General features: G+C 41.2%; 1 protein-coding gene and 2 non-coding genes across 3 annotated transcripts; all 3 read right to left on the bottom strand.

Moving 5' to 3' along the window:
* Window positions 1-5,609: 5,609 nt before the first annotated feature.
* Window positions 5,610-27,895, bottom strand: CTR9 (CTR9 homolog, Paf1/RNA polymerase II complex component). Its single transcript, XM_010977141.3, has 25 exons — window positions 27,667-27,895; window positions 26,372-26,470; window positions 24,171-24,410; window positions 23,632-23,749; window positions 23,062-23,151; window positions 21,846-21,994; window positions 21,311-21,418; window positions 18,094-18,201; window positions 17,749-17,985; window positions 17,468-17,557; window positions 17,230-17,358; window positions 16,938-17,121; window positions 15,702-15,790; window positions 15,025-15,210; window positions 14,848-14,935; window positions 14,533-14,681; window positions 13,035-13,151; window positions 12,748-12,893; window positions 11,910-11,981; window positions 11,269-11,404; window positions 10,881-11,027; window positions 10,355-10,512; window positions 9,218-9,314; window positions 8,898-9,010; window positions 5,610-6,688 (listed from the first exon to the last, which is right to left on the bottom strand). Exons 1-25 carry the CDS (start codon window positions 27,709-27,711, stop codon window positions 6,253-6,255), a joined length of 3,531 nt encoding a protein of 1,176 aa, XP_010975443.2. The 5' UTR covers window positions 27,712-27,895; the 3' UTR covers window positions 5,610-6,252.
* Window positions 18,943-19,011, bottom strand: LOC116155505 (small nucleolar RNA U2-30). Its single transcript, XR_004139396.1, has one exon. It is a non-coding gene; the product is annotated as a small nucleolar RNA U2-30 (small nucleolar RNA).
* Window positions 19,164-19,243, bottom strand: LOC116155507 (small nucleolar RNA U2-19). Its single transcript, XR_004139398.1, has one exon. It is a non-coding gene; the product is annotated as a small nucleolar RNA U2-19 (small nucleolar RNA).
* Window positions 27,896-27,958: the final 63 nt, after the last annotated feature.

Consider the following 27,958-nt stretch of genomic DNA (forward strand, 5'->3'; position numbering starts at 1 on the left):
AGATCCAGATTCCAGCACAGGCTACAGTCATCTTTCCTTACTGTTAAGTCAGTTTGAAACAGTGTTTTCTGTGATTTGTCATCAAAAGCATCTTAATTGCAATAGGATGCAGCATTTACCTAACTTATCTGGCTGTGGAATTCTTTCTCAAGGAACAGCTTTTGGGACTGGTGCTTCAGGGAAACCATTCTGGTGAACACACTGGATTAGAGTTCTACTTAGGAGACAGAAATGACAAGAAGGTGAATTTACAAATTTAGTGGCTTCTGGATAAGGGACTTGAAAATCCAGCCCTGATGTCTTTTATCTAATAAATGTCCTCTTCACGACTTCACTGTGAGGTGCATGAACAAATACAGATTTGTCCTGGGAGTGTTGCCATAGTGACAATCTAGAATTGATCAACTATGTCAAGGAAGATGCATAAAAAGTTAAGATCTTTTCCAAAACCCAATATTTTCAAAATGAAAAATGTTTCCAAACATTTTTCCTATAGTAAGCAGAATAAATAAAAGCAAAAAGCAAGAGCAAACACATGTATTTCACAAGCAAAAATATAATCTATCTGTACTGATGAAAAAATTAGGCCTAACACAGCATAGTTTCCAATTACTTGACACAGAAGGACCTCAAGGTACTAACGCAGTTGACATAGGCTAGACAGTCTGTTTAAAATTCACTGCAATGACCCTGGAATGTATAACTTGAAAGGATCCCAAATAACCTTATTTTATAAGTAGGGATACTGAGGTGGGAAAGTGAAGCGTTTGGTCACATCCGTGTGAGTGACAGAGCCAGGCTAGAGGCCAGGGCAGCCAGCCTTTCACAGGGGCCTGATGCAAAGTCAGACTCTGAGGACAGGCTGCAGTGTGTTGATTCGCCCCACCCAAAGTAGTGGATGCACTGACATCTAGAAGGACTTAGTTGGCCTGTAGCATCTATTCTGATGCTGTGTAGGTGAGCGTCACCCCCGACCTGTTCTGCTCTAACCCTTCCGACAAGAGCATCAACTACCTTTAGGAAAAGGCTGTGCTGTCCTGTGCTCCAAATGCTGGTTTTAGGAGCCGATTCTCATCTCCTTTAAAAGGTCTTCCTTGCCTCTATTGGCTACTTACTCTCTCAGGGAAGAGATTATTCATCAGTGGAATCAAAACAAGGGATACTTAAAAAGCTCCAGGAAAGTCATATTTCCTGGAGATTAAAAATATTTTTCTCAAGAGGAATTAGGAAGAAGCCAGCATTTTTAAAAGGATGACCTATGAAAGAGTAACTGACCCAGCCCCACTTGAACAAGGATCAGTGAGCCTGATGAATACTGTCAGGCATTCAGAACCGATTCCATCACGGGGAGGACGTTGCCGGGAATTCAATATAGGCTCACACTGAATCTGCCTCCATAATCCTCGCAACAACTCCATGAGTTAGGTATTGTCTTCTGCTATGATGGAATTGTTGCCCCATTAGGAAACTTCATGTTATAAACATAGTAACGTCAGTGGAGGCAGTGATTTAGTTTCAGAGTCAGAATAACAAAGTGGTTTTTCTTGCCTCAACTTAAGCAAAATTTATTTTAAAATTTAATAGCTCGAATTATGGTTGTGGAACTTGGTCTAGTCCTGAGCCAACATCAAAGCCAATGCAAATCAGATTCTCTAAATGTGGCAGATCCAACTGAGGCTTTCAAAAACATGCAGTGTAGGAGAAATGGCTTGTTCTGGGGGGACAGAAGCCTAATTAGGGAACTAACTTGCCCCACGTCCCAGAGCTTGTCAGTGGCAAAAAGTGAAATTCCACTCGGGAACTCCTGGACTCCAGTATCTCCGCTCTTCACCAACTAACCACTGACGCCCTCCCCCGCTGACACCAACTCCACCAAGACAAGAAGGTGCCTGTTCAGGGTGGCAACAGAGGAGGATCCTGAACTCACCTCCTCCCAGGGTCATGCCGAACCTACAGCTACCTACGGGACAGGTTTCTCTGGAAAAAACCTAAAAACGAGTAAAACCACTCCTTCATCACATCAGACACATCAGACAAAAGCCGCATTAATGTGAGTCAGAAAGGCTGAGACACAATCCCACAATGGGGAGGGAACCCCATACCCAGAGCTTCTCCCTGAGGAGGTTTGTACCCCACACTGGGCACCCCAACTTTTAAGACCTCCACCTGAGACAAGCCCCCAAAACATATAGCTTTGAAAACCAACGGCTCATGCCCCAACGACCCAGGGGGCTGTGGCAAACTGAGAAACATCTCCTAAGCAGCTCTGCAGACTCACTCAGGGCCCAGCGCAGAGCAGCCTCTGAAAAGAGCCAAGGCTTTATGTGAAAGTTTTATTTGCTATTTTTTTCCTTTACATTTATTTTTTTAAACTTTTGAAACTTTTTTTTTGGCGAGGGGAGGTAATTAGGTTGTTTATTTATTTATTTAATGGAGGTGCTGGGGATTGAACCCAGGACCTTGTACATGCAAAGAACATGATCTGTCACTGAGCTATCCCCTCCGCTTCCTTATTTGTGAATTTTTTTAAGGCATTGAGCTGCAGGACTGGGGCCTGCTGGGATGCTGTCCTGGGCTGGAGGCTGGTGGGTGACATCTTTGAGTTCTCCCTCTGCCTTGCTAAAGCCAGCAGGCATTGTCTTTGTCTTTTTCTTTCCTTTCTTTTTTCTTTTTGTCTTTTCCTTTTTTCTTAAAAATCTTTTTCTTTCTTTCTTTTAAAAAAATTTTAAAAAAATTTTTCAGTGCGCTCCATCTTTGCACCTCCCTCACACAGTGTCTATCCAGCCAGCGCCATCTTTGCTCCCCCTGCAGAACCAGGACCAGGACCTCCTGGAGGAGAGCTTCTACACTCGTCTGGTGCCCTGGTTTTTACACCTGGTGACCCAGTTTTTGTGGCTGTAGCCCAGGGGACACCCCTCCATTGCCAGACTCTGGAGGCCAGGGTCGAGGGGTTGAGTTCCTGGGGCCCATGGGACTGTAACAATCAGAGATTAGCTGTTGGCAGGCAACCACCCCCAGGGCACTGCACAGACAGCCGACTTAAACATACCCGACTTTCTGTTGAAAGAGGCCTACTTACTTATCCAGGAGCTTTGGCCGGAGGGGAAGGTAGACTTCAAGGGCCCGTCTCAGGGAACAGAGGCTGGTGGACGCCATCTTTGCGTTCTCCCTCCGCCTCGCCTCAGCTCACCTGTATCCTAAATGAGCAACCACGCTCCCAGCACAGCGAGAGGCAACAGGCCCAGGAATTCAGACTTTCTGTGAAAGAGGCCTATTAGCTTATCATCATAGCTGCTGCCTGAGAGTCTGGCTTCCAATCAGCCTTCATCTAGGTGCTGATTGAGAGCCTCCATTTTGGGACACTGACAGGTGTCAGCACACCTTCAACCACTAAGAGCTATTAAAAATAAAATAGGCTGCTTGGACAATCACAAAGGTTGAAGAGGTAACCAAGAGCTGGGGGGAGGGGTTTGAACAGTAAAGTTCACCTGGCACCATCTGTGGTTACAAAACATTTTATTTTCTTGTGCTGAGAACTTTTAAGATCTACTGTTTCAGCTGCTTTTACCTATAGTCACCACCCTGTACATTACATATCATGACTTACTTGTTTTATACTGGAGATTTGAACCTTTCCACCCCCTTTACCAGTTTCATCCACTCTCCCATCCCCTCTGCCTCTGGCATCCACCAATCTGTTCTCTGTGTCTATGAGTTTAGGTTTATTTGTTTTTTAGCTACCATGTATAAACGATCATTCAGTATTTGCCTTTCTCCGTCTAACTTATTCCACTTAGCATAATGCTCCCAAGGTCCATCCATGTCATTGCAAGTGACAAGATTTCCTTCTTTTTTATGGCTGAATAGTATCATATACGTATGTATATCACATCTTCTTTTTCTATTGTTTTCGTCTATTAAAGGATACTTAGGTTGTTTCCATAGCTTGGTTATTGTAAATAATTCTGGAATAAACATGGGGGTTGTAGATACCTTTTTGAGTTCGTGTTTTCAATTTCTTCTGATCAATACCAGGAAGTGGAGTTGCTGGATCATGCGGAGGTTCTGGTTTTAATTATTTGTGGAACCTCCATAATGTTTCCACTTTTGTAACTCTGTAAGATGACAGACATTAGATTGAATGTGGTGATCATTTTGCAGTATATACAAATGTAAAATTATGTTGTACACTTGAAACTAAGATCATGTTATATGTCAATTATACACGCACCCCCCTAAAAAGGCCTGATCCTGACGTGCAAGCTCCATAGCAAGGGAGTTGCTCTAAGTCCCTGAGGGCAGCAGCTGCAGAGGAAAGACAATGGGTTAGTCAAGTTTCCTTTGTCAGAAGGGCCTTCCGTCCTCAGGGGCATTCTATGCAACTCTGTCTTATCTGTCATCTCCAGGCTCCAAAACGTGGCCAGAGGGAGTTGCACCTGAAAAAACCACACGGTGGCTTCTAATGTGGGCCAAGTGGCGGGGAAGAATATTGCTGTTCTGCTGATCTGAGGGCACATTTGAAAGAAACATCCTTATGAAGATGAAACTGACTCACAAAGTGCAAATGAGGATGTTTAATGACCAGGGTAGCCAAAACCTGAAATGGGCAGCGAACGTTAAGAGAAAGAAATCACTATCCGTATTAGGCTGAATCCCTCCATAAGTAGCTTTCCAAGGGACCATCTATCAATAGTCTTGGGTTTAGTTACTGCTTGAAGTCAAGTGAGTCATCAGTTGGGAAATGCTTTTTAATGTAGATGGATTTGTCATTTGGGGCTTAACTAAGTCACCTCAAGTTACGTTAGACATATTGGAAAATGCAGGGAGGGAGGAGGTGGAAGACCTGGGTTCTAGTGTGAACCTCATCTTCACTAGATTCTGAATCTCAAGCTGTTCATTTTCCACCGAGGACTGGCCACTCTGCCTCCCTTGGTTATTCTAGGAGCTGCATGTGCAGCTCCCACCTCCGAGAACACCTCCCTTAACTCTCCACTTGGTCCTTTGAGTGACCTCAGGCCTTCCGCCCTCCGTTTGCTCCCACAACCTGCACAAACATTACCCTCTGTTCACACCATAGGAATGATGAACTTATCTTCTCCATTAGATTTTTGAGGACAGGAACACCATTTTGATTTTTAATGAGGGGGAGGTAATTAGGTTTATTTATTTATATTTGGAGGATACTGGGGATTGAACCCAGGACCTCGTGCATGCTAAGCATGCACCCTACTGCTGAGCTATACCCTCCCGCCATTGAAGACAGGAAAGACATTTCATCTCTGTGTCCTCAGTGCCCAATATAATGCGTTTCACACCCGACTAAACTCGTTACAGCTCTTTACAAGCTGTGCAGTGCTCCTCAAAACTATTACCCTTAAATTCTTAATCCAAGTTAATAAAAATAAAAATACTTACCAGTACCTTAGTTTTCTTGTATCTTTTAAAAAAACTCCACAAATCTACAAACATTTATAAAAGTTTTGAGTCAACAACCTCCAGTTTAATCCAGATTTTCCTGAATATCTGCATAGTTTTATGCTAAATTTTTATATACACATGTACTGAGCTTCCCCTCCCCCCTCCAAAATGACATAAAGTTACACATAAAAGTTGGTAGAAGAATTTTATTATGTGGCTTAGGTAGGTCTTTGCATTCTACTAACAGAAAAGCATTTTCCCACATCTTATTCAACCTAACAAATTATATATTTGCGGCTTTATCTACATGGCTGCAGTATTACATTATCGAAGAAACCCTTCCTTTCATTTGTACTTTGGTGCAATTATACAGTAGATACCTCTTCCTCCAGAACATAAAAATATTCTCGATCTACACTGGAAATGGAACAAAGACATTAATACCAAGTTTGTCACACTACTTGGTAGAAGACAGCAATAAAAACCCAAATAGTATGCTACTTAATATACAAAGAAGATGAGACATTTGCCAGTTTCAATCAAACCTTTGTAGGAATGCTTTTGCATGTGGGTTTATTTTACTTCAGTTTTCACATGTGACAGGTGGAATTGTACCATAATGAAGAACAGTCACCTTCATTTGCTTGCGACTCAGATATTGGATTCTAGGGCACGAAATGTCTCTTGGGGTGCAGTAATATACAAATGGATAGGAAAAAAAACTGCCTTAGGAAAAATCTCACCATTGTTTGAACACCTGAAATGTTTTTATCACAGCTTTCATATATTAAAAAATGTCTCCTCCAGAGATGAAGTTTATTTATGAAATAAAATCTAGTCGCTCTCATCTGACCCACGTTCCGAGCCCCGATCCGAGGCCTCATTGTTGGACCCCTCGGGTTCGGAGTCATTGCCGGAGCCTCGGCCGGAACCCTCGATATCCGACCCTCGGTCGGAGTCGCGGTCAGACTCGGCGCTGGGAGACGGGGATGCGGGCCGAGAGTCCAGCTCCGAAGCCCCCGAGCGGCTCCTCCCGGACTGTAGGGACTCGTTGTCGGACGGTTCGGAGCCCGAGGGCCTTCGCTTGCGGGCCGGCTGGTCGCTGTCTGAATCCTCCTCGGAGCGCGGCCGCCGCGGCCGCCGGGGGCTGCCGGCCTCGCTGCCGGCCTCGTTCAGGCTCTCATCCGACTCGCTCTCCGAAGACGCGCCCTTCTTCCCGCTGCCCTCGTCCGAGTCGCTGTGGCTGTGGCTCCGGCTGCGGCGGGGGTGTCTGGGAAAGACAAAGGCTGGTTAGACACCGGATTCCGGCGAGCAGGGATGCGCTTTTAAAAACATAAGGACGTTTAATGTCCCATTTCTTGACCTGAATGCTGTTTACACAGGTGTTCATTTTTGTGATACTTGTCTTTTTTGTTCATGTGATGTAGTTCATAATAAAAAGAGGATTAAAAAGGAAGAAAGAACAAGGCACTTTAGCTCTAAAACAGATCATAAACAGAGAAGGATGCCTGACTGGTTGTACCAGGCACCTTTCATCAGAATGAAGTGTTCCTCAATTTCACATGTAACGTTAGGGAAAGGAAGGGATACATTTATCTCCATAAGCAAATACACAGCAGGCAGAGGTGAAGCCCAGGATCTGACTCGGCTGTAGACACTCTGAAGACAAACCCCGTCCCCCTGCCATCTGCGCTAGGAGATGCTGAGGAGCAAAGCCATCATGTCCGTCCCCGGGTCTGCTTCTGCCCCAGTGCCCTCCACCACGACAGGGCTTCCTCCAGATGGGAAGCTGGGGCTGAAACAGGTCGGCAGCGTGTTTCCTTTTGCCCGAGCACCCGCTCTACTTGTCGGATGTTACGTGAAAGGAAGAGGACTTGTGCTGACGCTTAGACTCACGCAGGGGATCGTGGCTTCCTGGAGGCTCTGGAGGAAAGGACATTCCCTTAACCACTGTGATGGCTGCTCACCCCCCAGAGCTGTGAAGAGGAGGGCATACTTCTCCTCTGGTATATTCTCAATTTTTGGTTTCCACAACAGATATTCCAAGAAAGGAATAAGAAACCCTACAGGGTTCAGTCTAAGGAGGGTGAGGGAGGTGAAATATATTTCTCCCCTCAGAAGTGAAAACATCCCTGCAGACTGAAGAGAGGCTCGTGTTTACGTCTGGAAGAAGAAATCCAGACACACGTCACGCATCCCAGGTCACTCTGACAGAATGGGAAGAGTGACTTGTGGGGGGGGGAGACACTGGTTATTCATTCTGTATCTACCCTACGGCCCGTGGGCCCCTGGGCTCTCTCACTCCAGCCCATCTGGCCAAATAAGCCAACACTCCATGATGGTCTAACCATCAGGCCTCTAACCAGTGGACCAGGGTGACACTGTGGCCAAGGGCCAAACAGTGTTTTAGGGAAAGCAATCCCAATTTGTGTCAGTCAGTGTCTTCACAGAAAAAGAGAACTGCCAATCTTTACACATGGTTCCCTATAGGTCTCAATCCTACCCGGCCAGTCTGCCACCAGGACCCTCAGCCCTTCAACATGCTAACCCCTCACTCCTGCCTCACCTCTAACCAACCAGGACTTTCCATTCTTTTGATTTTTCTATTTAAAAAATTGTTTATTTTTATTAAAATATAGTTGATTAGAACCCTCTCTTCTTCTAAGACTCAACTCAAACAGCCTTTTACAAAGAATGCCCCAACAATTCCCCTCACTATCCCGGCTCCAGGTTATACATGGTCCCTGGAGAGCAAAGAACGCAAACTGTGAGGGATAACACTTTCCGCACAATAACGTGGTTTAGGTTTCTCTGTTATTCTTCACTGTTTCTAAAGCATGAATCCCTCGGGCGCAGGGTCTATGTCTCTTTCCTCTGCATCCCCAGCACCTAGTGCCTTATCTCATAGCGTGGATGTTCCAACGTCTGTTGAACGAAGGAATGAAATGACGGCCATCAGAACGACCTGGTGGAGCACAGTGTCGAGTCACAGTCTAGGAATCCAAGCGCAGGGCACCTTGAGCTTGAGGGGCAGATTTGGGACAAGTGAAATAGAGTACTGCTCCACCAAGCGGGACGAGTTAAAGGAGTCTAGCATGAGCCTCCACAATGCAGGCAGCACTGGGTTATCCCTGCCTGACAAGGGGGGAAATGGTCGAGAAAGTCCCTTTCTCCCTGTGACCAAGATCAGGCTACACGTAATACTTTAAGCCAGTCAATGGCAGTGTAGCAAAATGGTACATTTTATTTAGGAAGAGGTCACCTGGGATATTTCAGCTAATCTCCATGAAAAAACGAGATTTTAAAATAGGTTTCATCATCTGAGGGACAAACGTGGTAGGACAAAATGACCAGATTAGAGAGATGTGTGCTACGGTTGCTTCCAGTTTTAAGAGGCTAAGATGCTGCAGAGGAGACCTCTCAGCACAGGGACCACTCTGTTATCTTGTATTAGGATATATCAAGTGAAAAATTCCTACCCTTCATCAGCAATTTTAAGTTTATCTTCATCAGATGAATCGTCACTTGATGATATTATGGCTTTGGATTTTATTTTTCCCTTCATTGAAGGAGGCAGACGTTCCGGCTTGGGCTGAAGAAAGATCAATAGATTAGGCAAGACCCTTGCATTATGACATCTTGTTAAACTGGGTTTGCACTACAATGATACAATCCAACAGCAACCAAAAAACTTCAGAAACGAGCACCTGTGCGTGCAGAAACTGCAGGGGAAGAAGGCAGCCTAGTGTGCTGCACTTCTCCCTACAGGGGACGGAAAACCACAGTGTTAGACACTTACAGCCTTCTTCTTCTCCGCTTTTGGTGGACGGCGCTTTTTCGGTTTGGGGCCATTTTCTGTTTCCTCATCATCAGATCCTTCGTCTCCCTTCGGAGGCCTTAAATGGTGAACAGCAAGAGAAAGTCTGTCAAGATTCGCTCATGCCTATAAAGTCCAAGGCTTCTTTGCCATCCAGTTAACACAGTCATTCTGCACAGCCTTCTCTCCGGGCCTGCCCTCAACCACCCTGTACACTCCAGGGCAGAGGCCACCACTTACTCCTGCTGCATGCGGCTCAGCAGCCTGCGAAGCCCGTGTGCTTACGCCATGTCTGAGGACTACCTTAGTCACTGCTGACCCTCTTATTAACCTAAGATGAGCCTGAATCTTGCCCTTGTGAGTGAGAGAGGATGTGAGAAAAGAGCCAGGCTCCACACTCAACATCCTTCCCCCGCTTTCTTCCTTCCTGACTACTCATTCCAGGCCTGCTGAATGTCGCGCCACAGTTTCAATCCCACGGGTCTGTGTGTGAATGAATTCAACAAGTACGGTCAGCGGCGGGCTGGGACGAGCAGGCGTGGGTAAGATTAGGGCTTCTTGGACGAGGAGGCACTGTGAGGGGAAGGGGGCAGCGCGGGGCAGTGCAGGTGAGGCGGGCAGGGCACCACTACCGTGACAGCGGGCGGCCCTGGGAGGGCCAGGGGGCCCTTCTTTCTGAGATTCATATTCACAACCACGAGGCAGACTATCGCTACCATTTTACAGAGAGGAAACTGAGGCTCCATGACTTTTCTAAGATTGCACATGGACAGTGAGTGTGGACACACTGAGTTGTCCCGTCCTACACAGCCTACATTTTCAAATAAACACTATCGCTATAATGTTACAGTCGTAGGAAAGGCAATGGTGAGCTCCGGGAGCGCTCAAAAGGAGCTGGGCGACATGTGGAGTCCAAGCACTCGGGGGACTGGGCAGTGGGCTCCATCTTGGGATTAAAGTAGGAAGTGGGGAAAGGAAAGGCTTCCCTGTCTGGGGGACCAAGTGACAACCAAGCGTTTGCAAATCTTCTGCCTCAGATTCAGAACGTGAAGGTCTCTGACTGCTTTCATGAGGGGACTGAAAACCCCGGGGAGAGACATGGTCATCTCCCGGTCTTACCTCCTCCTCTTCTTCTTCCTCCTCTCACCACCCTCCTCCTCTTCGCCCTCTGGTTCGCTACCACTGCCCTTCCTCCTCTTCTTCTTTTTGGAGACAGGCAGGTCCTCATCGGTGTCATCGTTGACAAATTCATCAAACTCTCCTCCCTTCTTGGAACGCTGAAATCAAACAAGAGCCCATCAGTGCTCCCCTGGCTGCCAGAGCGCGGCCGGGAGGCTCAGGCAGGAATCCGGCCGCGGCCCGTCAGGCCTCTAGCCATGTGGAAGGGGTGCTGGTGAGGCCCGTCCTTCGAAGACTTCTAGTTGACGTGAAATGCCTCAAAGGGCAAAAATCAGAACTGCTAAGTAAAACTACAAGGTAAAATGTATTGAGCTAACACTGAAATGCATTTCTAAACACTGGATACCATTTAAAGCACTCTCGGTGTTGGAAGACTATTTCTTAGCAGAGGAGGAAGCCAGAGCTCAGGGCTAAGTGCTGCGTGAACGTAACCGCGGAACTCCCTCTAACCGGAGTCGTCTCTTACCCGGCCCCCACCGCCACCTCTTTTCTTCTCTTTCGTTGCTTCAGTCTCTCCAGTAAACATAAGAATATTTTTGGTCTTCTCGACATACTGGGCCCGCTGCTCCAGAAGTTTCTTTTGTTCTTCTTTTTCTCTGAGACGTTTCTCTTCCTATGAGGGAAAAAATTGTAGGAAAAAAACCTCATCTGAATGTTCTTATTGACAAAAAAAACCTGAGGCTACCATCAGGATTTTTTTTTTAATGGATAAAACCCAGGACCTCACACAGGCTAAGCACGTGCTCTACCACTGAGCTACATCCTAGCCCTTGAAGGACTTCTTTTTTAACACACAAAGCGTATGGATGCACACTTTTAATTCCAGTATAACTGGAAACACAATAAATAAATACCTGTTCTTTGAGAAGTTTCTGCCTTAATAGTTCTTTTTCCTGTTCTTGTTTGGCCCGCAACTCCCTTTCTTCTTCGTCCTGTTTTCGCGCCCGGGCCACGTGGTATTGGGCCTGGCTCAGTAAGTCAGAGCACTGCCTAGAAAGTTCCAAAGTGAGAGAAACATGAATGCAGCAAATACGCTCTTTATACAAAAACTCAGAGCATCTGTTTTCCTTACACAAATTTAAAAGTCTGAAGCAGGCCTCTATGGAAAGTCTTAATTAGCAAAACTAACTTAGTTTCTCATAAGCCAATACTGTCAACTATGTTATGTTTCCAAATTATAAACGTCCTCCCAAAGCACAGCTAAAAAGATTCCCAAGAGTCAGGAATCATGTCTTGATTCTGGCGACACAGCTGATATTAGTGAAATAGAGAAGTGTTTTCCCATACAACTTAAATACTTAAACTAAATTAATTTTGCCATATTCCTTGAAAGGACCCTTAGGAAAAGCCTGGGTCCAGGTTGGGGAGTCACAGAGAGGAGTGTGAAAGGCTGCCATCTGGAAGGCCAGGAACACTTCCCTGCTGTGTCCCTCTCCCAGCCCACGCTGTTATCACTGCCTCACCCAAGGGCAGCTTCCATAAACAGCATCATTACCTGGCTTCTGTAGCAGCGAGGGCCAAGTCGAATCTCATTTTATCTCCCACTTTACTCAAGTAACTGAAGTATCTAAATGGAATGAGAAAATGAAATACTTTACTTTTTAAAAAAAATTAATGAAACAGACCCTTTAGGTTTTGATCTGTTCTACAAAAACAGTCTGAAAGAAGGCTTACTGTTGACTGACTTATATGAATGCATTTAATACATGAAGGGCTGTCATCTCGACAGGAAAAAAAAATATATGCAACTCACTTAAAAAAGGACTCTCATCAATACACCACTCAACATGTTTAGTAAGAGATAAGTTCATTGTACAACCTACTAGGCAAGGGAAGAAATGCTTAAATAAGAATTCAAATAAAGTTGGAAAAAACCTGAAGAGATGTCAGGGTTTAATTTTACTACACACTGAATTACCAAATAAATACTAAACACATAAATTTAATGTTGAGCCAAATAAACCTATTCAATACTTAAGAGGAAAGGCTTTAATCTAGCTCAATGAAAATGTCTCATCTAAAGACACTGGTATAACCAATAAAACCAACATAAATAGAGTCTAAACATTTCTAGTGTGTAAAATGCTAGGTCATATTATTATCATTTAATGAAAACTCGAGGGCAAGCTTGCGAAGCTAGCCAGGGAGTTGTAGGGGTTGAGCTACGAGATCCAAATCTGGCAGGATCCTTGCTACGGTTTGGCGCCACCAGGTGGCAGCTGCCTACATTGGCGGGAATGTTTTTAATAATGATACTCCTGAGGGTAGTGATTTTCAGCACCTTTTGTTTAAAGAAACAAAGCATTTCAAAGGTTGTTCCTACACAGTCTTACCTGTGTGCAAGCTCCAGTTCTTTCACAGCATTAAGTACTTCCTTCAGATTACTCTTTTCATCTTTCAGGACAGAGGTAGCTAATCTTTGCAGGACCAAGGCCACATTGAACATAAGAACTGTGTCATTGGGTGCCACATGTCTAGCCTATAAATGAAAAACAAAGCAAATCTTTGGTATGGTCTAATGACATGAAAAGGATTTTGGTCAAATAGAGTGTTACGTGTGTGAGCATGCATAAAACAGAATACAACACAGAACTGAACGAGAATGATGAGTTGTTCTTACCTTCAGCAAAGTCTGCTTGCATTCCTGTAGCTTGCCACACTTGAAGAGCGCCCGGGCCAAATAGAGCACAACTTCGGTGTTCTGGTGTTTATAGAACTTTCTGAGGCAGTTTTCATACTGCAATAAAAGAAAGAGTTAATTTCAATCCAGCAAGAACTAAATGATATTGTCATTTTGTAACAAAGTTTCAAGCAATTTTAAAGCTATATGAAAAGGTATTTTATCTTTTGAATGGTGAATTTCAAAGATTAATTTGAGAATCATTTTTTACTTTCACCAGGATACATTTTCACAACATAAAAATCTGATCATAAGAAAAGCTACTACTCGAAAAACTTTTTCCATTTGAAATTTGGACCAACACTGAAAGGTTAAACAGATTGGAAGGACTTTCTTATATCGTTAGCAGTACTAACTAGATCGGCTTACCGACAACTTACTAGAAGTCATTCACCCGGCCCCTCTGGCTCTCTACCACCTTTCTTAAGGACTGGTGGGACCTACTGACAATGAGCATGAGACATCACACAGTTCTGGCTGCTAATTTCTCCATAAAACCCACGCAGCTATACTAGCAAAAATTTGCCATGAACATGTCATGTCACTTTCTAACCATGGTACAGATCTCGTCATAGGTAAGATCTTTTTCATGGAAGCTGCTCAGACAGGTTTTCTCTGAATATTCCCAGTAATTAATTTGCAGATCAGGGAAGCCCCCTTCCAGAAATACAACCTCTGAGACCACCACATGCAATCTGGGTCCTGTAAGCCCTTGTGACTAACACCTTTCCAATATTCTGAATACAATAATGATATCCAGCCTTCTGGGAAAAAGGTTAACCAATTTCCCAGAGCCTGGACTGCTCTTGTCTCCTGCCTTCGGTATGAAACTTGTTTTTTCTGACCATAATACTTCCCACAGAGCCTCAGAGCCTTTTCACTTTCTGACATGCTACAGATGCTGAGCAGGACTCTCTTACTTCCAAAGTTCCAGCACTCAACAAATGTGAAAAGCATACAAAATTCTATAGTCATAAAAACTTATCCCCGTGGAGTTTCTTCTTTTTAAGAAACTCAGTTCTCCCAACTGAGAAGTAAGAGGGTAAAACAAGCAAATGAATATTAAACCCCTCTACCTTCTGGGTACTTACTGATATGCCAGGCAACTTAGTGCCAATGATGGTGCCAATACCATCATTCTGGAACCTCACAAAATTCTATGGGATTAAGGTACAATTATTTCTATTTTGCACATAGGAAAACTGGCTCAGAGAGGATGCCCTTTACCTAACGCATGTAATTAACAGTGGAACCAGGACTCATATCTCTGTCTGGACACCAAAGACTGGCCTTAACCTTACATAATTATAAGCCTCTGAACAGATAACAGTACCAGAAGAGACAGTATGCAGCTCCAAGACAGGGCCAGACCGGTTAAGAAAACAAGCGCTCTAACAATGAACACAGTGTAAAAATATCTTGAAAACTAAGATATTACCATCTGAACGGCGCTGATATATTGTTTTTGTTCCACGTAGATGTGTGCTAGGTTCAACCACACATCACTGATATCTGCTGTTGCTTCTCTTACTTGGGCAAATACATCACGAGCTTCACGGAAATATCCTTTGTGGGCCAACACAGCTCCTGAAGTTATAGAAAAATTCAGTTAAGAATTTTCTAATTGTAGTCAGAAAAACAATGAAAAGTCCTGTTTTAAAACTACGTTTACTACATTTAGAAATTCTGATCTATATTCCTCCAAAAGCATTCATTTCACAAATGATTATGGCTATCCAAATCTTCTAATTACCTATGCCATTAGCAGCATACAGATTCTTTGCATCATTTCTGAGTACTTGCTTATAGATGGCCAGAGCACGATCTTGATGACGCTTTTCCTATAAAAAGATGCAAACATTATTATAAACAATTCGAACAAGAATCAAACAAGTATCAGTTTTGTTTTAAAGAGATAAAAAGAAATTACCTTTTCTCTATCTCGGGTGGGCTGATGCAAAGTTTGCAGCCAGACGTTGCCAAGGGCCAGCATTGAGTAAGTGTCACTCTGTGTAGCTGGCTGTTTTAATATCCTCTCGAATTTCTTCTGGCCTGGACCCCATTCTTGTTTTGCCAAATGAAGATTACCGATTAAAGACCAAGCATCAGGATGGTCCTGAAACGCACATATAAAAAGAAGCATTCAGGGAGATCAATTATCTTTCCACAGCAGCTGATGACTGCAGAGGTTTACAAGGTACCTTTACAACAGAGTTTTTCAAACAGAATTGAGATGAATTAGTGACTTGTAAAATCCGTTTAGTGTGTAGTTATCAGCATAAGAAATGCAACAGAATGGAATACAATAAAAATATCAATGTACTGCCTGTAGCAAGAGCACATAATGATCTGTGAAACTTTGAGTCCAGTTGTTGGTACACACATGTGTGTACTAGGCTGCGATGAGAAATCTATTTCTTACTGTGGGCCACAATCCAAAAGTTTAGATGACTTCTATATTCTTCAGTTTTAAAGATAATGAGTAAATGAAGAAAATACGGAGATGCCAAGCCTAGAAATATGATAGCCATTAAAAGGAAAAACTGATTTACTGAGGGAAAGTGGTGAAATAATTATTTTTTAAACCCAAGAGTTAATATTACCAACCTGATTAATCTGAAGAGCTTCCTTAAACCAATCTGAAGCCTCATAAAAGTTTCCTTTATCTCTAGCCATGGCTCCTAGACGCAGATAGCCTAAAAATACACAACTTTTTATGTTTAAAATATTTGCTATAAAATAGGATCATAATTTTAAAGTCATACCTTTGAAACAATTGTTTGTCATTAATATGTTCATAAAAATGAAAAGTCCTACAGGTGAAAAAATATCAAGCATCAATATAGCTAATTAATATTCTAATAAGTTTAACAGCAACTCTGTCACCATCAAGTCTTACTGTTTAAGATCTGAGATTTACCTCTTCTACTCCATTCCCAAGGCTAGCACCCTGGACCAAGTCCTCAACTCAAGCTAGCTTATTTTAAAAGCCTCGCCCTGCTGTTTCCAATTCCCCTCTGATGCACAGCAGCACTGGACTTACTTTTCCTCAAAGAGCTGCTTTTGGCACATGGCACTGAAACACTGAAAGCCAATCTACTAGGGATTACTGGTTAGCTCTTCCCACTTAAATAATGACAATAAAAAAGTGCCACACAAATGTAAGCTGTTTTCTCCAGAAAATGTTACTCTCCTCAAGAAACCAACAATGGCTTACTACTGCCTATCAAGTCAATTCAAATTCAGCCTGGCATTCAACTAAAATCTTATTTATTTTAAATCACTTTTGTATCCATAACAGTATGACAGGGGCCAAGTTAACAGCTCCTGATTTGACCTGAGTCAAAACATCATAGCTTAGGTTCTTTCAAGGGAAGTACAGCATATAAATTATTTTTAACTAAAAATTTTCCAAACTTCACGATGTCTAGGTTGTAAAAACTCAAGGTGAGACATTTTTAGTAATAATTACTTCAAGGGAAAACATAGTTCTCACTATCTCATTATTATAAATGCTGCAAAATGTTTATATGAAATCAAAGCATCATAAAGGAGGAGTTGTTAAAAATAAAGTTAGCTGATCCACTGAAGATAGCCTAGTCTATCAAATACGGTCCAACTGGTTTTTAGTTGCTTCTTTTCGTTTCTAGCATAAATTTAGGTGAAGCTGCATCTTTTTTTTTTTTAAAGCCACAAATTTGCCTTGATAAAAAGTGTACATTATAACCTTCAAAATTTTTTACTCTTGGTTCTAAGAAAAAATTTTTTTTTTCAGGTTAAATTTTTGCTGCTATTATGGGCATTTCAACACATTAAAAAAAAAAAAAGGTTTAAAATTCTTACAGTCAACATAATTAGGATGTTCCCGTAAGATGTTTTTATATAGTTTTTCTGCTTCATGGAATTCACACATGGCCTCATACAGCCTGGCTAAATTGTATGACGTTGTAACAGAAATGGCATTGTAATAATGTTCATCATGCTCAGCTTCTGCCTTTGCACGATCCAGTGATGCCAAAAAGTATTTCTAGGAGAAAAAAAAGAAATTACATTGTTAAAAGACTTGGTCATACATCTAAAATAGCGTACATTGAATCTGACAGCATAAAAGAAGGGACTATTTCTATATTGCTACCTTTGCTTCTCCTAGATTCCCAAGTCTGAAATGAAGGGCACCCACGTTATTCAAAATCTCCGGGGGGACATCAGCCTGCACTTTCTCCTGAAGGATCCGTGTTGCTGTTCCATAGGCTGACAGGGCACCCTGTGTTTTCATGGCAGACAGAATAAGTTGTAAGTGAAAATAAGAGAGAAACATTATACCAGGCTTACCAAAACACATTAGGTGGGAGATGAAAAATATTGCTAAATACCTGGATATCAGTCTGTTCTAAGATTTGTGCCAATTCAATCCAAGCTTCAACATCATCAGGATATTGTTCTGTGACCTTCTTCAAATGGCCCTGGGATAAAAGAGATCATTAAGCTGAAACATTCCAAGAATAGGCTATAAAAAGTCAATTGTTATTTCAACTGGAAAAACTCAGCTAACAAAACTGTGTCCACCATATTTCTAGCAGCAGTAACAAGAAATGAGGAAGGAGGGTCTAGGGAGAGCTAACAGAAAATAACTAAGATTTTTAAAAAAACATACCTTGGCGATATCTCGCTTCTCTTGATCTTCTGAGGCAGCATATAGAGAGCCAAGAATTTTCATAGTTTCGTAATTATTAGGATAAGCTTTCAAAACTTTCTCAAAGCACTGAGATGCATTTTCTTTGTCACCTCGATAAATGTACATTTGTCCCAAGCCAAAAAATGGCAGCACGAAAGACGAGGAAGCAAACTGTGTGGCTTGATAGTAGTACTGGAAAGCTTGGTCATAATCTTCCTAAAAAGTGAAAATAAAACAAGACGGACAATATGTACAAAAGTTTTTAAAAGATCTGAAAAATCACTAAAAAATCAGATATTTAGAGAGGGCATAAAATTCACTTACCTGGACGTGGAATGATCTAGCCAACTGGTAGCAACTTTCTGCTTGCATAGCCTCCACTTCTGTGTTGTGGAATGCATGGAGAGCCAGGTGCTGGACTTTACTGTAATCCTGCACAACCAAGACCCGGAAATCAATCGACTGAACTCAAACAATGCTAACTGTCTCAATCATAAGGCTTCCCCAAATTTCATTTTTAAAATTTGTTAACTGAATTAGCAACAACAGCACTGGACCCAGAATTACAAATCATTTTCCTCATTCCCCTTGCTGATAAATCCAGGGAAGAGGAGAACTAACATTTGCATAGCACTTAACATTTGCTCAGTACATTTATTACTTCATTTAACCCCCACGACAATCCTTTGAGGTATTAGCCTATTTTTGTGATAAGAAAACCCAAGAGAGGTAAAGTCCCTTATTAACAGTAATGTGAGCAGTTACAATTTATTAAGGACTATTACATGCGAAGCACTCTGCTAAGTATGATACTTACATTAGTTCTAAGCTTAATCAAAACCCCTGTGAATTATGTCTTTATTACCATTTTATTAATGGGGAAATAAAGGCTTAGAGAAGTTTGCTATCTGAGGTGAAAAGCTAGAATCTTAATTTAGCTTTTTTTCTGACTCCAAGGATATGTTCTATCACGTGAGGGTAGCAAGTGCCAGCGGCTTGAACTTGGATTCAGCTCTATTTGAATGCATGGGTCATGATCTTTCTATTACACCTGACTTTCATTTGGATTAATCTGAGAGACTCAAAGTCAGAGTTCAAACAACAGAGGTAGAAACCACTTCCCAGTTTTTAAAAAATATGTTCTAAATTTAAAAAAATTTTTTAAAAAAATTCTGAGCTCCAATCAAGTGTAGAAACCTTCATAGTTAAAAGGTCAGTAGTAAAACCTTTTCATCATTGCTCAAAACTGGTAAGCCTTTCACACGCACACACCCTGAGCCCGTTCTCACTCACCCATCAACAAGTCCTCTGTTATCCACTGTCACCTTTACACACACACACCCCACTACCCCAGACATAAGCTTCTGTTATTTTTAATATTTTATACTTTTGCTTCATAGAACTACAGAAATCGTGTATCAGGTAGATTAGAAGGTCTTTTGATGCTCAGATTTGGCTGTTTTCATCACTGATCCACCTTAGACAACTTACCAGTTTTAATAGGAATGTGTTTTATTCATTTCACTAGCACTAGAAATTCGGTCTGAAGTAGAGTTTTTATTTTGTCAATGACCAGTTTTGACATTTTTTTTACATTAGAAATAATAATGGGACTGCAGTTTTTAACAGTAACTGAGGGTTTCCCATTAGATAAGTATTTAATATTCATATTTAATCCTAACTACCACTCCTCAAATCCTATAAGGTAGGTATTATTATTAGTTTATAAGTGAGGCAATTAAAGTTTGGGGAAATTAGCTTATTTCCCCAAAGCCACAGAACTATATAATGGTGATGCCTGAATTTGAACTAAGTGATTTAAACTCCACACTTTTATTTACATTATACAGACTTTTAGCTAAATTTATACATTGTTCACTAGGATGAGGATATGGAAATATCCTGCCTACCTTCTAGGGCTATTGTAATGACCAACTGAGAAAATGTTTGTAAACGTGCTCTGTAAACCTTAAAGACATATATTCAGTGCAAGATGATCTCATGTCACCTGGCACAGTGCTGATCACAGATCAGGTATTCAGTTGACACTTAATTAGATTGGCTTGATTTATATATTTCACTTATGTAATCTAAGGTTCTGAATATACTGATTGTGTTAACTAGAAGCAAGTCTTATCTTCAGCAGTGGAAGGGTGACTAGAATTGAAAATTAAAAACTGAATAATTCTCATTTGGTTCTAGGAAGCTGTCCCAAAAGCTGTGAGCACTGAATACTAGGTAGGCACTCAAATATTTAAAATCATCAGTCCTTTGGTTTTCCCCCCACCCCAGTAAAAACCAAACTAACTTGTGTAACTTATTTTTTCTTAAATAGTAACACTTCAGCTACTTATAAGATACATTTCCATCTTCTCCCTAAATAGTTACCTTTTAGTACCATAGCAGGTACAACTTAAAGTGTAATAAATAATTCATTATGAAAGGGGAGTATGCTTCCATAGCTAGAGAGCACAGCATCGTGGTTATAGCTGTGTGACCTCAGGCTATTAACTCTGCCTCCATTATTCATCCACAAAATGAGGAAAATATTACCTACCACATAGGATTGTTTTGAACGATATATAAATTCATGGAACGCACTTTTAATAGTACTTGGCATTTAGTAAGCACAGAATGCATATTAATAGCAACAATGGCAGCAACATAGCATCTATTATTAATAAGGATTGATGCTGTTTTGTGAACTTTTACTTAAACTGCTATTTAATTAGAGTTCTTAGTATAATTTATTACCTGGTTTCAGTATGACAGATTAAACTCATGCTTACTATATAAACACTTTGCCAATGACATCTTGGAGTTAGTATTTAAGAAATCCAGAACGCCACTGCTTCTACAGAATGAATGACAACTTTAAAAATGTCATGATCAAAAATAAACAAGCAAACATCTCCCCATATGTTATGCTCTTAATAAACTGAGACTGTTTCATAGATCTATGCTTCTTTCAACTACCTAGTGACCTTTTTCTAAAAACCTAGTTCAAGAGCTTTTCTTTCTTGGAGGTGAAAACTCTCCTTAACCACTTAGTCACTTCATCTTTCATTTCTTTACCACAGCAGGGTAGAGACCTTTATTTTCACATTTTCATTTGTTTACATGTCTCTGTTTTCAAGAAACTGAACTCCTCGAGTAAAGATACCATGAACTCCACAACCACATTGCAATGTTGGGTACAGTACAAAGGATCAATAATTATTAAACAAATGTGTGAACGAACGAACAAACATATCCAACCCCAGATACTAACACAAACTCTTAACTTTTGTTTTTTTTGGGGGGGTGATTAGTTTGTTTATGTTTAGAGGAGGTACTGGGGATTGAACCCAGGACCGCATGTATGCTAAGCATGCGCTCTACCACTTGAGCTATACCCTTCCCCTTACAAACTCTAACTTGAAAAAAAATTCTTGACTCAAATTTCTTTCCAAGTTAGAAAGATAACGTATCAACTGCAGTACAAAAAACCCCCAAAATGAAGATTTAAAGTCAAACAACTTTCATAAATGGCCTTGCCTACCTTTTTGAAGAAAAAGTGGTTTGCCAAGTGGTTCAAGACCATAGGGTTGCTGGGGTCAATAGTATAGGCCCTGGAAAGAAGCTGGACGCCGTTCTTGATAGAGTCAGCCTAGAAGAAAAACAGTGATGGCAGGGTTGAGTGGAATATTACTTAAATAGCACTTTTGCAAAGTTTCCTTTACAGTCTAAAGAAATAGTTATACAAAAGTGCAGATACCAAAATATAGCTCTTGTTTTAGTTAATTTTCACCAGGGATAAAAAAATTTCAAATAGTGAGCGAAACTCTAAAGAATTTAGCTTTCTTAAACTTAACTGCAAAGGCATCTCCACTGGAAAGCATTTCCTGCCCTTTGAAATTGGGTGCATGTAATAAATATACTTGATATTATTGTTCTAAATAATTTACTGCTCATCCCTAAGGCAAATAATAGGGGCAAAACCCCCAAAAGATTGTGTTTAACAGCTTTGTTGAGATAAAATTCACATCCTATTCACCTGACAAATCAGCCAGGAACTAGTTTCTTCACTCACATACCTCTTTATTGTTGAGTTCCAGAACAGCCAGTCCCACCAATGCCCCTACACATTTGGGATTGAGTTCCAGGGCTCTGCTGAATGCCAGACGCGCCTTCTCCAATTTGTTAAGTTTCACAAAGCAATGGCCCATTCCTAAACGAACTTCCGCTAAAAAAATAAAGTCAAATCATTCAGTCTGTTATACTAGGATATTTTTAGGCTTCAAATTTTTAAAAATGTTTGAACATTCTCTATTTATGAGTTGCAAAATCCCAAAATTAACCTCCATCTAGCTACACTATAAAATCTTCTGCTGTATCACAAACTTGATTTCCCTGGAGGTCAGATCATACACTCTCCCCACAGCCTGCCAGCCTCACCCCCTCCTTATGGATGCCTCTCTCTTCATAGCACAGAACGTCTATAATAGTGCTATTTTTCTCGTCTTCCAACACTCCTGGTTGCATTGTACCTTAAATATCTAATTTTTGAAGAGTAGTTTTTAAACAGAGAACAAAAAGCTTCATTAAGGCCTTAAATATAGTGACTGACCACATGCGCATCTGCAGAGCTATGCTTATAAATGCTTCCCAATTTCAAGGCCCTGCCAAAACACAGCCATGTTCTGAAGGCCAACCTCTCCACTGTTCACTAGATCCTACTCCTTCTCATCCAAGGACACTACTCCTGCAACCCTCCCCTACTTTTTCTGCATCATCAAATTTTCCCTCCTTTCTAGATCATTCTCATCCATATACATTTTCCCATTGTAAAAAAATCCTCTCGATTCTACCTCCCTTTCTAGTTGTCAATTCATTCCTACTCTTCCCTAGATAGCAAAACTCCATGAGAGATCTATCTACACTTGCTGCCTCCAATTCCTTTCCTTCCCTTTTCTCTTGACTCCACTCCAATGAGTATCTCTCCTCGAGCATTCCAGGAAAACTCCCTTTATCAAGGTCACTAATGATTTGCATGCGGCCAAATCCAATGATCAATTCTCATTCCCTATTTCACATGGCCTAACAACAGAATTTGACACAGTCTGCTATCCTCTCCTGCTGGAAACATTTTACATTTGACTTCAAAAATTGGCTAAATAAATTGAGATTTTGGAAAGAAAAAATAGTATAGGGCAAAAAGATTATATTATGATCTACTATTCAGCTTTTGAATCAAACAGGAGTATTTTAAGTTGGAGCATACATAGCTTAGACTTAAAGTTTTTCCCTTACCTGGACACCCTGGGTTAGTACGCAAGGCTTTCTTATAGTAAGCAAGAGCTCCCCTGTAATCCTTCTTGTTGAATGAAATGCAAGCTTTACCTGTAATAATTTTTAAAAATAAACATACATTTATTAAAGAATACAAATCTCATATGTTCTGCACTAACTCACCTAAATCATATATATCTCTCAGTAAGAAATACTTGAAAAGAGCAAAAGTGATTTCATATTAAAACTTGTTTTTCCATTAGGGTATTTTAATTTATGCCTATAAATAGAACAGTACTATCTTTATGTTAAATGTTATAAAACAATAATCAAAGTAGCTTAGAGTTGTCCAAACAGACTGCTTATTAACTCTTTAGAAGTGGATAACAAATTATGCTTAACTGGTATATATCTTATTTCTGTAATTTCAACAGAAACAACAATCTATTACAACAGTCTTATTTTTAATAAGGCAAAGCTCTTCTACTTTGCGGCCCAGCCCAGTTACTAAGGAGATAGTAACAAAGAGATATATTCTAGGCACATGATGAGAAATACAGATTCCTAAGATGGTTGTTGAAAATGACTTACCAAGAAGAGCTGGAATATTATTTGGAGACTGGTTAAGTACAAAGTGAAACTGTGCATCAGCCTGATCCATTTTGTCCCCTTCAAGTAGGCAGAAGCAGGCTCTTCCCAACAAGTGGTTCTGAAAAAGTAACGCATCATCTCAGACTTGACTTCACCACGGACTGAACACAATTTAACAGGAGTGTGTAACACAAAAATGAAAACCACAGAGGAAGGAGGTGGAGCATCACACAAATTCCTCTACCACTGTAATGTGTCTAATCTACCAATAAGCAATTCTTAACCAGAAAACTGAGAAATTATCCTGAAATGCAAGTCTTCTGTATCAGGAACAAGTGACAAAAAGAAAAGTTCACACTCCTTAAAGGACCAAAGAAATTTCTATTTTAATAAGGAACTACTCTTCCTTTTGGCTATTTTTATCAACCATATTATTTTAAGAAAAATTTTTAAAAAATCTGCTGTCTATTACACACATTTTGCTTTCATGTGGTATTTTTTTTTCTTTCATAAGTTCAAAGAAATCTGACTTATTTTACCTGATCATACATAATAATTTTATCCGCCATTGTATACAGCAGTGTTGCTTGTGTAATAAGATCTTTCTTGTTGTCCTTATTCTTTTCCTTCCGAGCTTGTTGTACATAGTAGGCTGCCAAAGTATCCAAGCAAGTCATCTGGTCTTTTTCATGGTCTCTATAGTCCAAATTGCCATCTATACGTGCTGCTTCCAACAACTTTACAAACTCTTCTGTTTTTCCTTGCTTGTAGTATTCCAGCTATAAGATAAAGAATCAGATTAGAATTACTTAAGCATAAGTCCATACAAAAAGTTGTACACAAATGTCTACAGCTCTATCTGTAACAGCCCCAAACTGGAAACAACCCAATGATTGATCAAAAGGTGAATGGTCAAAGAAACTGTGGTATATCTGTACAACGACTACTGCTCATCAATAGAAAGGAACTACTGACACATGCTACAACATGGATAAATCTCAAACTAATCTTTAGCAACAAAAAGCAGATCACTGTAAACTGACTATAACTCAATTAAAAAAAAAAAAACCCCAAAAAGCAGATCAGGGGTTTGCTAGGGCACAGTGTAGGGCAATGAAGAGCTGGGAGAAAAGTTTTTGGGGGTGATGGATATATGATCTTGATTGTGGTGAAAATTTCACAGGTGTATACATACGCTAAAACTTCTCAAATGGTACAAGTCAAATAGATGCAGTTTACTATCAGTGAGTTATATCCAATAAAGCTGTTTAAAAAAATTACAATTGCTACAAATGCTTCCATCTTACTTCTTACCTAGGAATAGTTGATTTCAAACTAAACCAGAGCCCAGGAGAGAAAGCAATAATGAGAGGTATAAAGAATTCTAAATAGAAAACTTGAGTTCTAGATTTAGATCCATCAAAAATTAAATGACTTTGGGCCTGCTGAATAACTTCCCTGGGCATCTGTTTCAGTTATAATAAAAGAAATATCCATCATTTATTAGCCACTTACAATGGGCCACATACAATGCCAGGAGCTTCATATACATTATCTGTAATCTGTACAACCAGCTGTTAACCACCTGTTAAGGTGAATACTAGCATCCTCCTATTTTAGATGAGGAAACAGGCTCAGAAAGTAGATTATTTATCTGAAGTCACATAGCTAGTTACTAGCCAAGTTGGAATTTGAACAAAGGCCTCCCTAATCCCAAAGCCTACATTCTTTCTTCTGTAACAACCTATAGCCCACAATGTTTCCATTTATTTGACCACAGGTGCCATGTTAATCCTCCAGCACTCCAATTTTCATGTAAGTGCTGTTAAAGGAGGCATCTATACTAAAAAAAAAAAAAACCTAGGTTTCCTTCTGGTTTTAAAAATGTGTGGCAAGCATTAATGGCTTGTTGTCCATACCCTAGGAAAACAGCACTTCAAGTCAGGAAGGCACTGCTTGTCACTGAAAGTACTTCTCTGTAAACTCATACCTGAGAAGAGTTAAGCTTGTGCACTGGATGTAAGCCCAATTCCAGATCTACTTCTCTGACCCTTCAAGACAATATTAGGGGTCTCCTATGTACCTTTACATGGAAGTGACCTGTGGCTTAGGAGTGATGATTACAGCATTTACCATATTTTATTACTATAATGTTCCCACAAAAAGGAAGCATCGTTACACAGCTGATACTGGGGAGGGTAGAGGGTGTTAGAATTTTGGGCTCTCTGAGGTGATCTTCCTGACAGTCTCCAGCAGTTTTTATGTTATGGAAGGGATCAAACAGGACAAAAAACTTAAGGTGGAGATAAACTTCATCCAAAGGGCTTTTGTGAGTTAGCATGAAACCTAATCACCTTCTAGAATATTTCATGAGAAATGTTACCTTGTTATGGGGAACAATGGTAAGTAGCAATGTTTACTTTGTGGCACCTTGTTTTTTTTCTCAGCTTATCTCTAATCCAGTCTTCACTGAGGAATCACTAAAAAAATCAAACATTCCTTACAGAGTACTATTTAACTTAAATGAATTGTTTTTACCAACCTATACCAATTTATCAGAGGCCAGCACATCATTTAGGAAACTGGACTTTTGCTCATAAAGGGTAATACAATTAACTTCCATACACAGAGTACTATTAATTTATCACGCACTCAAACTGCCTATTACTGTATTTGAAAATAGAAACCACATATTTTTCCCAGTCAACATATAAGAAATATCTGTTACATGAATACTCACTGCCAAAGCAATCCATATGTGCAGTTGTGTGTGTTCCTGTTTCAGAATACTGATAACTTCATCTCCCTCCGGTAACTGATCGAAGTCAAGTTCAATGACCTAAAATACAAAACACAAGCTTTAACTCTTATTTTTCTTTTTATGAGACTGACACGCTACCTACTGAGCTAATGACGCAGCTTTATTTTTCTTCTTAAATTCACATTTCTTCTTTGCTGCTTTCTTGAGCATAGATCAATATGGTTATACAGAGGACTTGTGCTCACTTTCAATACAGCTTAACAAGTATATGTTAAGAAATGTTTAAGGAGCATATGACAAAGAGGTTATACGGTAATATTAAAATAAAAGCACAGAGAAGCAAACAAATCCTGCTAGTTGTCAAATCACTAGAACTATAATGCTACAAAAGCTTTGCTTACTTAAAAATAAAACAAAACCTATAATGCAAGTAAAGCGCAGATAAACACCCCAGAGACTCTGATGCCATCAGTAGGACAACTTGGGCAGCACAATCCTAGAGGCAATGCAAAGTTGAACGCCACTGTACACATTAATCATGGAGGCAGCATTTGAGTTACACACACTCTTGAATGTGGCACAAAAATAACAGTAGGAAAATGTTCTAGAAGTAGGTAGTGGTGATGGTTACACATCTTGGTGCATATTACTAAAAACCACTAGATTTTATGGTAAGTGAAATATATCTCAATCAAACAAACAAAAATAAGAGTATGAGATATCCAGTAACATTAATACTGAGAGCTTTACACAGACAAGCCATAGGCCACCCATGAAAGAGGGAGAGGGGGTTAATTCTATCAGCACACAGCAGCGGCTGTGAGGGTCTCAATTTCCCTGATGAAGCCTTGTGTGGTGGACCTGGTGCACCATGACAGACTCGAGTTTCTAAGGGAGCAAAGGAGACATCCTATATATTCCTGGGGACAGATACTTAGTTTGAGCAGCAGAGAGAAGACAGTGACATCAGCGCCCACCTCTCTGATCTGTTTTACATTTTACCAGGCGCTCTCTGCGCCCGTGAATTAGGAAAAAAGCAGAGTACTGTCAAAAAAGAACAGGTTGGAGGGGAACTTTCAAGAACTCCTTCTCGAGGTGGCCTCGAGGTTGCGGGGACGCGGTTCCCAGCCTGGGAGGGCGCAGGGGCTGGGGAAGGTGATCGGCCCTTCGGCCGGGGAATTCCATCTGGGGAGAGGGTGCTCTCGCTTCGGAAAGGGGGAGGGGGAGATCGTCCAAGTTCACGACCCCCACCTTTCCCCATACGCGGCACCTACCTCGTCAGTGTCCCGGAGGGGAATCTCGATGGAGCCCCGCGACATGGTGAGATCAGAAGGCGAGCGGGCGTGTGGCCTCGCCGCTCCGCAGCCGGTAGTCCTGACTTCTGGATCGTCCTGAGGGTAGCGGCGGCTCGGGGTCTAGTCGTGACTGCCGCCCCGCGGCGCAGCCGGAGCTGGGTCTTCTTCCCGTCAGCCGCTTAAACAACGAACCGCAGGAGGCGTCCGACGACTTCCGGCAGCCCCGCCCCCTGCCCCGGAAACTTTCCCCGCGGGAGGGCCTGTCCGATGG

This window comes from Camelus dromedarius, chromosome 12, assembly GCF_036321535.1.
Source record: "Camelus dromedarius isolate mCamDro1 chromosome 12, mCamDro1.pat, whole genome shotgun sequence".
Taxonomy (NCBI): domain Eukaryota; kingdom Metazoa; phylum Chordata; class Mammalia; order Artiodactyla; family Camelidae; genus Camelus; species Camelus dromedarius.

What these genes read in the sequence shown, in the direction of transcription:
- CTR9 (XM_010977141.3), bottom strand. Translation starts at nt 27,711, where the DNA reads ATGTCGCGGGGCTCCATCGAGATTCCCCTCCGGGACACTGACGAG. An exon ending in GTATGCTGCTAATGGCATAG is followed by an intron (nt 14,682 to 14,847) that starts GTAATTAGAAGA and finishes CTATAACTTCAG; the next exon opens with GAGCTGTGTTGGCCCACAAA. An exon ending in GAACTGGAGCTTGCACACAG is followed by an intron (nt 11,982 to 12,747) that starts GTAAGACTGTGT and finishes CATTCCATTTAG; the next exon opens with ATACTTCAGTTACTTGAGTA.